General features: G+C 39.1%; 1 protein-coding gene across 1 annotated transcript in view; it reads right to left on the bottom strand.

Moving 5' to 3' along the window:
- LOC134793829 (blood vessel epicardial substance-A-like) overlaps nucleotides 1-14,249 on the bottom strand; it is a 75,325-nt gene that overhangs the window by 41,121 nt on the left and 19,955 nt on the right. The window contains exons 2-5 of the mRNA XM_063765528.1: nucleotides 9,715-10,071; nucleotides 6,996-7,198; nucleotides 5,967-6,161; nucleotides 3,357-3,465 (exon numbers count right to left, since the gene is read on the bottom strand). Of these exons, the coding sequence (XP_063621598.1) occupies nucleotides 3,357-3,465; nucleotides 5,967-6,161; nucleotides 6,996-7,198; nucleotides 9,715-10,026 (819 nt within the window). The 5' untranslated portion in view covers nucleotides 10,027-10,071. The remainder of the gene's footprint in view (nucleotides 1-3,356; nucleotides 3,466-5,966; nucleotides 6,162-6,995; nucleotides 7,199-9,714; nucleotides 10,072-14,249) is intronic.

The following is a 14,249-nucleotide window of genomic DNA, read 5'->3' as shown; positions in this document are numbered from 1 at the left end:
ATAAGAGCCCGGATCCGGGTCAGGTTTGGCTCCAGGGCCAGCTCCGTCAAAATCGAAATTTGAAATCGCCAAACGTGTAGTCATTGAAGAGTTCTGTTCTGATCATCATCAGCAGTTCCACTTCATCAAATGCGACAGTTTTTAATGAAAATTCTTGATTTCCGGTGAAAAAAAAAAACAAATCTCTATACGCATGCCTTTAAGATTTGAGGAGTTCCCTCGATTCCTCATAGATACCATCATCAGACCTCGGACTTGACAAAAATGTGGCTTAAAAACAATTAACTTGCTTAACAAACATAACTTAGAGGACAAATCGCCAAACGTGAACTATGCGTCGTTGAAGAGTTCCGTTCTGATCATCATCAGCAGTTCCACTTCATCAAATGCGACAGTTTTTAATTAAAATGCTTGATTTTATGATGAAAATACAAAAATCTTTATACGCATGCCTTTAAGATTTGAGGAGTTCCCTCGATTCCTCGTAGATCCTATCATCAGAACTCGAGCTTGACAAAAATGTGGCTTAAAAACTTAACTTGCTTAACAAACATAACGAAGAGGACAAATCGCCAAACGTGAACTATGCTTCGTTGAAGAGTTCCGTTCTGATCATCATCAGCAGTTCCATTTCATCAAATGTCACTTTTTTTAATGTATGTGCTTGATTTGGTGATAAAACACATAAATCACTATATGTACCTATGCCTTTAAGAATTCAGGAGTTCCCTCGATTCCTCATGGATCCCATCATCAGAACTGGGTTTTAACAAAAACAGGACCAATCTGTATGCATATACATACGGTCCAAATCGGTCCAGTAATGACGGAGATATGGAGTAACAAATTAAAAAAAAATCACAATCGAATCTCCTCCTTTTGAGATTTGGAAGTCGGTTAATAAATGAGGGCGCCACTTTCCACGTAGCTGTCATATTTTGACGTAAAATGCTTACACATGGCAACAATTTATAGTCTGTCAAGCGATTTCCGTTCGTAGAAAAAAGCAGCTAAAAAATGTAGGCGCGAAGGGTTATCGTCCCATAGAAAATTTGAATATCGCGCCTTTTTCTACTGGCAAAGTTGTTTGACCGACTATAGTAAGGAAATTTTAGAGTTCCATTTTAATTAATATTTCTACTATTTTATGTCCCACTATAGGCGGCAATGGATCAAAAATCGCGTGGATATATTACAAGGTCTGTGGAGCCCTTAACTGATACCTACTGTATCTGTGGTAAGCCGAAATATTTCCTGTCAAATACCTATTTTATGTTTATTTTTATCTTGCTAATTATTTCAAAATGGTAAATTTAATTTAAGATATTATAAAAGTGCAAGCCGAGCACTTTCATTTGATACCAAACTCGACCATACTTTCTTGCAAAAAGATGACCAGAATAGCAAGACCCCTCACAAATAGCTTTTCAGCCTTCTAAGCTCTTCTAGCTCGATCGAGTCTGCTCATAATTTAATGACTAAAATATAATGCCCTCAACTACACGTTTACCCAACTTAATTTAAATTAGAACAAATTTACTTAAGTTCTTGAGTATCAAACTATCCTCTTATAGTTCAGCTTAAAAACATCGAAATGCCGGGACGTGCCCCTAGCCAGCCGCGTGTCCCAAGTCGAATGTAAGAACTTCGTTCGCTTCGCTCGCTCGTTCGATGACGCTGTCGATGATTAAAATGTACTTATATCGTATAGTTGATTACATGGAAAATGTCATAACATTGTATTATTGGTTTACTTATTTCATCCAGATTAGGAAGAACTAGAAATTTCTCTATCACATGATATTTAGATGATATCTTGACGGCTCATAGAGACTAAACAATATTTGGAGCGTTTTCGAAAATTAATTTAGGAATTGTAGTAATAGAATAGATTAATGAAGTTAATTTAAAATACTAATTACTTAAGGTTCTGGCCTTACCCGTAATCTCTCCCGGGATCTATTTTAATGAACACAAGCCAAAAAGGTCAAATCAAAAGAAAATGAATTACGAGTATACCTTAAATATAAGCTCTTGGTGAGAGGATCAGCAATAACATTGTAGCATTTTGTAAGTGGGTTTATTCAATGTACCAGTGGATAGACTTATAATGCCCGGCATACGGACCGTGATTACCTTTCGTATGGTTTTCGAGCTCCAGATATATCGCAAGGGCGCGACGAGAAAGTAGTTTGTCATACTTTCTCCACTCTAAAGTAGGTGTGATTGATTATGCCTACACACCAATAGGCCCATCATAGTGGCCACCTGGCCAAAACATAATACAAACATCTACCCGACTCATAATCCAATCATCCCTTAAGCACTCAGATAAACCCAGTACAAACCCATTTGCCATTCAAATTAGAAAGCCGGTAGGTACTATAAATACCGGTACCGTTTCAAATCAAAACGAATTACGTAAAAAGGTATTTCGAGATTTGGAACTTGCCCAAGTGCGCCCACCATTTGTCATAAGGCGGGCCTTCTAATATGAATTTAGGAACTCGGGAAATACTTTGCATAAAACATTGGCAACGTAATGACTTTGTTTGTTCAAACAAGTGTAATGTTTTATAATGTAAAAAGGTAGATAGGTATGTAAATTTAGTCGAGAGCATAATTAATTACGTAGGTACACCACACATTTTGAAGTAGCAGTTAGACATTACAAATATTGATTGATTTTGATTTTTTTTTATTTTTTATGTTATAGTCAGCAAGCGAGCAGACGAGCCGCCTGATGGGAAGCGGTCATCGTCGCCCATGGACATAAGCAACATCACAGGAGCCACTTAAGCGTTGCCGACCCTTGAGAACCCTAAATACCCGCTTCTTGAAGAATCCCATGTCGTAGCGCAAAGGAAATACCTCAGGAGACAAGTCATTCCACATTCTACACGTTCTGGGCAGAAACGAGCGAGATGCCCGCTTATTCTTGGTGGGTTATTCGCTTAGTTGAAATTAAGTTTTTAAAATAAATATTAAATATTATCCGACGCAGAATAGCAGCAACTGGCTAGCATGCACCAATCCGTGATGAGTGGCGGAAGAAAGGGGAGGCCTTTGCACAGCAGTGGGACACACAAATAAATGCCCTTGCCAGGATTTGAACCTGGGACCACCTGCTTCATAGGCAGGGCCGACTAGGCTAGGCCGTCAAGAGATAAAAGGAAGTTAATAGGATCTTTTAATCTTTAATGCCCCTCCTTTTCCAGTTTTCTTTAAATATAAGGTGGTGGTACTGGTGCTCGAGTCATTTCCAATAGAGGTGACAGCAGGGTGTCATCTATTGGGCATTAGCATGTCGAGCACTAGTATCAGTACCTAATACAAGTTTTAAAAATGATTCGTACCTGGAAGACGTCATCGGATTGCTCGCGGTTGGCCTCCCACTCCGGCGAGTCTATGAACTGGTACGGCTGAATGAAGTGCAGGTGCGTCTCGTCACAGCTGACCCGCATTCTGTAAAAAAGTGACAAATTACCTTTAAGGTGACAGTCCATTTCCAACGACAGCTGCACTACTGTACATTTTACTATGGAAATTGACAATAACACCGACGCGTTCAGTACCAGTAGTGCAGCTGCGGTCAGAAATAGAATGTACCATTAACAATAAAGCATGTACAGATATCTCAAAACAGTCTATATATCAAATTTCGCTCGTACTTGTCCGTACATGTATTGGCGCGAGCGAGACGCATGATAACTAAATGACATCATTTTGGTATCAGTTTGATGTCAGTATACGTTCGAATTGGCCTGTATGACTCATATAACAAACAGAGATACCAAGTTACTTATGCATTTTTATATTAGTATGGATAACATGCAAGGCGAGTCAATTCCCTCTTGATATATGAGCTGTGTCGGCTTTTAAGGGAATTGAAAGTGCTAACACTAAGCGTGGAAGCAATTTTAATTTCAGGCGTGACCTACGCCACGCCCTATTCTAGATAAACATTTTAGGTGCAAATAAGTGCTAATTAATTACATAAAACACATAGTAAACAATGTTAACCACTACAACTGACGTGATGAAAACATTCAACAAATGTTTGTAAACATTCCTTTGTTTGAAGGCTTGGCCACAAATATACATTTTATTGCGTTATGTTTGGTTTGTTTATCTGTGCAATTGAAATTTAACTACACAGCGGTAATTTCTGAGTATTTTGGTAGCTCCCTATTTAAGTTAAAATATGTAAAAAGGGTAAACTTAAGGGAAATGATCCTTTATCAAAATAAATAAACTTTGAATCAAATTCTCTGTGTGACCCTTTGGTCTATTGCAGATGATTTTTTATGTACCGACGAGAGACCGGTTTTGGTGGCTGAATAGACCGATGCGAGACCGACACAAAAATTCGAGTTTACCTAAATACCTACACATGTAGTGCATAATTGTTTTTCATCGTATTTTCTCGGAAACGTTCATATTTGTCATACCACTTCAGTCAACCTCAGTACTTTTTGTACCGAGACTAACTGAAATAGCAAGACACGTTCGTAAGTTTCCGTGAAAATACGATGGAAATAGTTATTTGTACAACAAGAGATCAAAGTTTGATATTTCTTCGAGTGCTTATTTTGAGTCCCGTGCAAGCGAAAGATTCTATAATAGATTCACGAGCGTAGCGAGTGAATCTAATTTAGAATCTTGAGCGTAGTAAGGGATTCAAAAGCGCACGAGATGTAAATAACTTTGATCTCGTGTAGTACACAAAATTTTTCACCCTAAGCAGTGAGAACATTCCTAGAGGGACAGAGATAATAGAACCCAAGTATATCGAAATTGTATTAGACCCCGCATGTTGAAATGACATTTGACTATAAAGGTCATTTGAATGTCATTTTGTCTCACTCAGTGAGCAAAATCGCATTTTGCTCACTGACTGAGAGACACCCAGTGAGCAAAATGCGATTTTGCTCACTGAGTGAGACAAAATGACTCAGTGAGCAAAATCGCATTTTGCTCACTGTTTTTAAGAAGCAAAGTACCCTTGTTCGAGCTGCTGAGGTGAAAATAATTATGCACTATATTATGCAGGTTCTTCAGTCCCAAATTCATGTTGTTGGCAAGCTTGCATAACTATAATTTTCCACCTCTAGACTAGACCAGATATACCTCTCACTAATGGGGGTGCTATTTTTACGTGTTAAGCACCTCAAAGTGCCCCAAGGCACATGCTGTAACTAACACCTTTCAGGAAATATGACTGCAGCGAAGTCAGTAAAAGCGGGCAAGTTTTAAATGCAGAGAGTCTTATGTTGCCAACATGGATCGTAATATGATGAGTGTAGTAGAGACCGGCTATATTTATTTTATAGAAAGTGTTTACTTTTATGTACAAGTAAATTGCACATGCAATTTGCCCAATAAGCATTTAGTTTATATCTGGTTTATATAAAAGTTTCGTAATTATTCAATGAGTACCTATTTATTCATTGACTAATTTTATACGTTCGCTATTCTATAAGTGTAGGTGTGCAACCTATCAAGTTAAAATAAATCGAGTTTATCTGAAAAAATCGTCTTTCGTGTTCCAAATTACTGTCAAGATATGTAGGTATCAAGTAAATGTTAGAGTTAGCAAGTAGGTACTCTGACATGAGCAGATGTACGTTGGTATAATATTTTGTAGTTTTGTCAGATTTAACCAAAACCAAGCGCAGGTTCCTTTCAAAATATCGTAAACATCTCATTTTCTCCTAGGATTAAAAAGAGCAGTGCCTCTTTTTTGGGAATGCTTCTGATCCAGTAATTCGATTGATTTGGTCAAGAATAGCTCAATACGGAATGGATGCAATGAATAGTAAAATTAACAATATCTAAAACAACTCACTTAACCTTTAACAGTACAAAAAGCAGCACAGTTTGAACAACTTGAGTTACAGCAAAGCGGCTCAATAATGGCTCAATGTGCCAAGAGTGAATGAATGGAATGACTGGCAACAACTCACTTCCCCTTCAGCAGTATAGACAGCCTCTCATCCGCGGGCGTGACATCCTCCACGGCATACGCCTCGCCCGGCTCCAGCCGCAGCACCTTGGCCTCACGCGTCAGCTCTTGGAAGTGCTTCTTGTTCACTTTAAGCGGCTTGAAGAGCTTGAGGTACAGCTCGGTGAGTTCCAGCGAGAGCGCTGGGGGAAGAAACCTGTGGGATGAAGGGAACAAGCTTACGGTGGGTTCGGATCAATTTACAGATTTTATTAAAATCTTTAAATGGGACATTCGTTGGCACGACACTCCTGACATTGTCCAAAGATTAAATCTTGTCAGTCCCGCCTTCAGTCATTTCTGGAATGCCCCGGTTAGGTTGCGGTCATGATTACGGTTAGGTTAGGTTTGACTTATTCAATTCTCAGCTCTGACCACGATCTATACACAGCTGCAGTAAGTATATATTAGAGATGCCACGGATATTCGGCAACTATTCGGTATCCGGCCTATTCGGCAACTTTGCCGAATATTCGGTATTCGGCCGAATACCGAATATCTGCTGCACCTACCTAAAAAGAAAAATTTCACAAATAATAACTAAAAACTAGGTATATTTAATATTTAAAATGTATTCTTGGAAAGTGGTTAAATACGAAGGCACGTTTTTGAGCATTTGTTGATTCTAAAATATTTTATTTTTATCGTGGGTCTGATTTGATTGACTCGAACTACATTCATTAATTCTGTTCTACATAAAAATATATCTTAGCAAACGTTGTGCTTTGTTAGCTAACAGTTTTCGTAATAATTGTGACTCAAAATGTTCGCATGTCTTGCCGAATATTCGGTATTCGGCCAAATTCACTATTCGGGGCATCTCTAGTATATACTCTCTTTATGATATATTATATTCATAAAGTGGGTATGCATTTTTGCACCACGCCGTACAGAGAGTACCTACAGAGTTGACAAGGACTCGCGTGTATCTGCAAGCCAGTACTCTAAACTATACTTCAACACCACTTTATTGGTAGCAAAAAATATTTACCTTATAATCAAGAAGATTGTATGTACAGAATTGACGAACACCAACGCCAGACTCCAAGCCAGCACATCAGGCGCGCACACCTCAGCGCCGGCCCACATGCCCATGAGCACGGCACCGGCGCACGCGAGCGCGCGCAGCACGAGGATGCTCTGCTTGAAGCTCTTCGGCGCGAGGAACGCGATCGCGAAACAGAGATTCGCTGCCTGTTAAAAAAAATGGATTTTAAGTTAACACTAGTAGTTCGCCCCGAACTGAGAACTCGCGGTTTGCCAAAAATTATATAGAGCGATTGACTTTGTTGCACCTACTTACTCGTATAGTTCGACATAAAATAGTAGAAAATAATTTTCAAGAAAAAAAAAACGGGGGCCAACAATTTATAGTCTGTCAAGCCATTTCCGTCAGTAGAAAAAAGCGGCAAAAAAATGTAGGCGCGAAGGGTTATCGTCCCATAGAAAATTTGAATATCGCGCCTTTTTCTACTGACAGACTTGTTTGACCGACTACAGTATGGAAATTTTAGAGTTCCATTTTATTTTATTTCTACTATTTTATGTCCCACTATAGGCGGCAATGGATCAAAAATCGCGTGGATATATTACAAGGTCTGTGGAGCCCTTAACTGATACCGTATCTGTGGTAAGCCGAAATATTTCCTGTCAAATGTCAAATACCTATATTATGTTTATTTTTATCTTGCTAATTATTTCAAAATGGTAAATTTTAAAACGATATTATAAAAGTGCAAGCCGAGCACTTTCATTTGATACCATACTCCATCATACTTTCTTGCAAAAAGATGACCAGAATAGCAAGACCCCTCACAAATAGGTTTTTAGCCTTCTAAGCTCTTCTAGCTCAATAACCCCTTGATCGAGCCTGCTCATAATTTAATGACTAAAATATAATGCCCTCAACTACACGTTTACCCAATTTCATTTAAATTAGAACAAATTTACTTAACTTCTTGAGTATCAAACTATCCTCTGATAGTTCAGCTTAAAAACATCGAAATGCCGGAACGTGCCCCTAGCCAGCCGCGTGTCACAAGTCGAATGTAAGAACTTCGTTCGCTTCGCTCGCTCGTTCTCGAATAGGGGTGGCTATCGCAGTGAAGGTGTTAATACAGTATTTTTTACACGGCTTGGGTATAGTGCCAGATGTCATCTCAATACATTTATATAGATGACAGCTGTCATCTTCCCCAAGCTATGTGAAAAATACTGTAGTTAGTAACGGAATGGTAACGGAGATGGGCGTAAAATAACAAAATGTGCTACAAAAATATTTTTTGGAATTGGATATGTTTAAACATAGGTCTATATAGGTACGTTCTGTGGTAATTTTTTTGAAAGATAATAAGTAGGTAGGTACCTATTTATACAATCCATGTCAGTCGTGTACGACAAAGTTAACATAAAGCAAAACACGGTCTAAAGAATTCATCTCACACAGACAGGTATGTTGCTGAAAGCATGATTCTTCCTTTTGGTTTAGTCTTACCCGAGTAAAAACCTACATGCAAGTCTATTATGGCTTCTAAAACAGACAATAAATAAGAGCAAAAAGCGTTGTTTCGCAAAACAATGAAACCCATCTGGATAGTACGGGCCCAGGTATTTGTTCAGCTACAAGCCAAGCGGCATGCATAAATCTTCCGGAACAGGCAATAGACAGCCGACCAACGAACATTTTGGCATCCAATCTACCAAATTCGATTTAACAAATTAGTTTCCACGTTAGACGAGAATTGCAATTATTATTCCGTTACAAAAACCCATCATTTAAAGCACTTTTCGAAGAGATCTGTTAACTTTATCGATGTAATTTAGTGTTCGGAAAAAGCGATAATAGACATCGCTCAACGTGCTTAAAAGTGCCTGTTCTATTATCCTGTCTTGTTAATAAATTGAGAACGATATACGGTAAAACTTCGGTGAACACAATATTATTTTTACGTAGTCGGAGCATGAGAATGTTATGCTAATATTGTGTTGTAAGTGAAACTTAAGTTGCCTTATTGGTAGTCTATGCTTATACTTACAAGGTCTACGGATATGGTATTTTTTTTTGCCTTTAATACCTAATCTTTACTTTACTTTATTAAAACTAGAGTAATTTGTATTTGGGGCACGTTTTCTACATTAGCGCCAACACTTTTTTTTTCTTATAGGATTACAAGATGTCCTATAGTCCCTATTTCAGGTGCCACGACTATACTACATCAAAGACCATGAATATATCAAGATCGAAGCCTAAATGAGTAAGAGAGACCCCACACTAGCGTTCTCTCGAACGTCAGCGTCTAATCAACTCGTTGGCGCAACTGTGCAGCAACACCATTTTCCATAGCGCTGACTAGATGCTGACGCTCAAAAGACGGAAGAGTGGGGTCTCTCTACCGCCGGACGATATCGGCCTGTCAGTTAAACCACAGAATAAATAATAGGAGTAAGACTCACTCTCTAACAAAACGCCTCTGTTATGATGAGGATCAGGACAGATATGGCCGCTAATAGGTGGCGACAGCGCCACGCGCGGCTTATGGCTAGCCACCAAAATTGGTGTGGAACGGATTACTGTTGCAAAGCGACGAAATCGCGGAGTGAGCCACGCCTGGTTAAACGCAAAATTTGACAGCTCCGAACAACTGACAAGCTGATGTCGTCCGACGAACTGGTAATGTGTGGGCCCCTTAAGTTTTGATACTCGTACCGACCTGAAACAAGTCCTGCTGCGCATTGGTCCACTTCGCACAGAACCAGTGGTTATCGTCGTCCGTGGCGTTCCCGTTCAGCTGGTCGTAGTCAGCGTCGTAGGTGAGGTTGAAGCGCGAGGCGTTGTAGAGCGACGCGTTGTACAGCGAGGCGTTGTAGCCCGCGGCGTCGAGTAAGGGCGCGGGCGAGCGAGGCGCGTGCGTCATGCTGCGCCGGCGCCGCCGCGCGCCCTCGCCCTCGCCCCCGCCTCGCCTCCGCTTCTCCGACACGAGACGATTCAGTTGGGCTCGAGCCTTCAGTATTACCAACTCCATCACCACACCGGTCACCCACTTCGCTTAGCTGAGAGCTCCCCGTGTCTGGAACAAATTCGTCCTGTTAATGCTAGCCAGGTACAGGATAAAGAGTGGGAAACGATTAACCTGACAGATTTTAAAGGTGTATTCCTGACCGCATTTAGGGACTAAAATGTTATTAAAAGTTTTCTTGTTTTAGAGATACTTAACTCAGTTAGAAAAAAAAATTGACAGTTCCGAACAACTGACCGGCCGATATCGTCCGGCGGACTGTTAGTCAGTGGTCGGCTTTAAATGACGATTCTTGTGAAAATTTGTTTGTGGGATAATTCGGTGAAAGACGCTTTTTTAGCTGCGATTGTACAGTCGTCATCAGATATATATCGGAGCGGCCGAGGTGCTCAAAAATATGTGAACACGCACTAGCTCTAACGCCTGGACGATAGAGGCGTGTTCAGATATTTGTGAACACCTTGGCTGCTCCGATATATCCGATGGCAGCTGTACCTATGTTTTATATTTATTAAATTGTAAAAAAAACGCGTGGTCCGTAGGTACTTTTGGTTAATGTGTCATAAATTTGACGTCACTCTTTGATAAATACATTCCATGACTTTACGAAAATTCAAAAATAAAATCTTCATTCCAATTTTCAAGGAACATAACTATTCGTACCTACTCAGCATGATGTTTCATTCCATCGTTAAATTCTACGAATACCACTGTTTTATCGCGAAATCTTAGAGTGAATTAAATTCATGAAGTAGATTGTATCTAGATTTTCCCATATTATTATGGGGACTTGGCACAGTTCCTAGGCGTGAAACCGCAATAGGGTAAGAAAACGTTAACGATTTTAAAAGTTTTATTTCTGTTGCCAGCAAGATAGAATTCTGGACTATAAAGAGGAAATAATATGCGAGTGTCCGTGACAAGCGAAAATTTGTTTCTAAAAATTGAATTATGAAAGTACCTAATATCACATAGATATATTATATTATATGTATATAAATAAAACATCCCTAAACCACAATAAAAAAAACACCCCTCGGCAAGGTGCCGTAGACGCTGGCAGCATTACCTCGCTGAATTGCAATGCTAATGCGCTGTGCGAGGGGTGATTCTTTATTGTAGTTTAGGTTTAGGGATACTAAGACGCATTTTCGGAGCTGTGATGGAGGATGAGATGTGGCGAACGCGTTATAACCACGAGCTATACCAAATGTATAATGAGTCGTTAGTCGACGTTCGTCATTAAGACCATAAAGATCGGACGCTTGCGATGGGCAGGGCACGTGATACGAATGGACGAGGCCAGAGTACCCAAGCGCCTACTAGAAGGCCGACCGGAGGGCCGCAGAGGTAAAGGCAGGCCCAAGCTCAGGTGGTTGGATGGGGTATACCAGGACATCAGGACCTTAGGAGTGAAAAGTTGGAGAAGGAAGGCCACAAACAGATCGGACTGGAGAGACTTGCTTGACCAGGCTAAGGCCCACCCGCGGCTGTAATGTCTCAGATGATGATTAGGTTTAGGGATGTTTTATTTTTATTAATTTAGGATTATAATGTATATTCACATACATTCCTATAGAATATATATTAAATTCAATTAAATTCATTTATTTATAAAATAATAATTTTACACGTCACAGCATAAATCATATTCTGTGGTAATGAGTGCCTTGCTTGCTCTATGTGCCACATCATCCTTTATTCCGTCTGTGGAATAATTAGCAGCGTCTATAACGCCTTAACGCAGTTAATCTTGCACCCAATCTGGTCGTCTAAAACCATGCTCTAACTCCCTCTAACACATTAACTAACACACGTGTAGGGTGAAACGGCTAACGTGCTTTAACATTAAGGCTTGGTAATCTTGTGCCCGATCTGTTAATTGCATGTGAAGTCTTCTTAAGTTCTATTCCAAAATATCTTATGTCTTTACTAGCGACCTTCGCACGGGTTACACAAACCCGTAAAAAATTATACACTAAACCTTCCAGAATCATTCTACTGATGTGTGAAAACTGCATGAAAATCCGTACAGTAGTTTTTGAGTTTATCGCGAACATACATACACAAAAACAGACAGACGCGGCGGGGGACTTTGTTTTATAAGGTGTAGTGATGTGAGTATACAGAGTGATATCGCGAACGTGACCAAAATCAGCGTGTAAAACGCAATGAATGATATATATTATGAGTGATAAAGCGAACGTGGCCAAACATAAGTTATTGGGGAAACGAAAACGTAAGAAGTGATCCATTTTTCAGCTACGGTAGCGATTCTTCAATTTGGTATATATCTATTATAAAAACACTATTAAGGATGACTCACGTTAGACCGGGCCGTGTCCATGCCGTAGCTTCCGGTGCATCGTTTTCTATGGAAAGCATCACGTGATCGCCTGTCATGTCATAGAAAAGTAAGCGCCGGCAGCTCCGGCCCGGACACGGCCCGGTCTAACGTGAGTCATCTTTTATACTTTGAACTAAACGTATGGATATAATAATTTTAACTACATGATTATAAATGTGATATTTTCAGTCTGCAGAATAATCATTACGGTATTCAATAATTTGTGCTATATAGGTATTACATGTATTGTTTCATGTAACTACTATATTTTTATGATGGCTGTATCTTTATTTAATGAATAACTTTAACCTAATAACTGACCTACCTATCAAACTTAAAGATCTAAATTTAAAAATTATAAAACCATTCTTAAAATATATAAACTATTACGAATTCTTAACATAAATAATTAACTACTTGTGAAAAACCACAAAATTTAGTCAAAAGAGGAGAATAATCAAAAGGATAAAGTCCTAAGTTACCCTGTATAAACACATAAGCCCTTTTATCTCTGGATGCCGAGTGTTGCGGATTGCGTGGCCTGTAGTAGTCGTCTTAAAGGATTATGGGAGCCCGCGTTCCCGCAAATGTTTGCTTGCAACAAATTGGCTCCGTTGACCAAATTCTGTGATTGGCGAAATGTGTTAAGTGGGGACATGAAGCCAGGAAATTAGAAGAAAACAAAAGATATGGCGCGCCGCGCGTAACGCGCGGTTTTTTTTTAACTTTTAACACAATTACTCTGAAAATATAAAAAAATATATGTACAGGATGTTTGGTACATCGTTTGCCAAATTAAAACGGCAGATAGGGTGAGTCATTTGCTATCTTGTTAGGCCTAGAAATTTTTAATTTAGCGCAAGTTTTTTTTTCAGCTCTATGCCAGTTGTTCGTAAATTAAAAATTTTTACTTGCGCAGTAATAAAAAAAAAACCATGGCCAATTTTTTTTTCTAGGCATGAGAAGATAGCAAATGACTCAACATATCTGCCGTTTTAATTTGGCAAACGATGTACCAAACACCCTGTATATAATATAGGTAATTCTGTTTAAAATTTTGCTCTTCAGATACCTTGAGTCGACTATATCCTATTTTATACCTGCTAAAAATATATAAGTACTGCTATGGTATGCAGAGTACATACAGATATACAACTGAAAATAAATGAAAATATAAGACACGTATTCGTGATTTTTTGTTAACCAAAGTTACCTAATACAAAATAAACTTCCTCCATTTTAAAGTCGGCAGGCTTCGAAGCTAAGAATACGTTAATAAATTAATAAAGTCTGTTATTCCTTCCTCATGTTTCATATACGTGCATGCATGAGCGAGATGAAGACTTTATTGAAGCCCCCACGAAACTTCCGAAGGAAAGTAATATCGTGGGAGGCGTGCGTTGACTAACAAAACAGAGGTCTATTCTGATCGCTTACACACGGCCTGATTCTAATTTCAATAAATATCAAAAATAAGATCGCGATACGTTACATTTCTTCAAACAAAAACGTCACTTTTGACACTGACAGTGATAAATCTAATCCATATTTATCGTACCAGATCGATTTTTTTAAGTTTATTAAAATTAGAATCAGGCCGAGTCTTCTCAAATCAGTAGGTATACACGTAAGTCAAAAAAAACATGAAGCAAATGCTCTGAGTCAAAAGCAGCTAGATTTAGACCAAGAAAAGTCTGCAGCGATTTTGATAGCCCACGCAGTGCAATTGTTATTTATACGTCATCATTTCATAGAAGTTTGGCGTTTAAAATAAGTGGGCTATCAAAATCGCTGCAGACTTTTCTAACTCTATACCTCTCGGGTCGAACTATGGTTCCTATGACAGTTAATTTTTATATGGATAACTTGTCATATTCCTAAA

This window comes from Cydia splendana, chromosome 9 (genome assembly GCF_910591565.1).
Source record: "Cydia splendana chromosome 9, ilCydSple1.2, whole genome shotgun sequence".
Classification (NCBI taxonomy): Eukaryota; Metazoa; Arthropoda; class Insecta; order Lepidoptera; family Tortricidae; genus Cydia; species Cydia splendana.
This window is presented reverse-complemented; position numbering and strand designations above follow the sequence as displayed.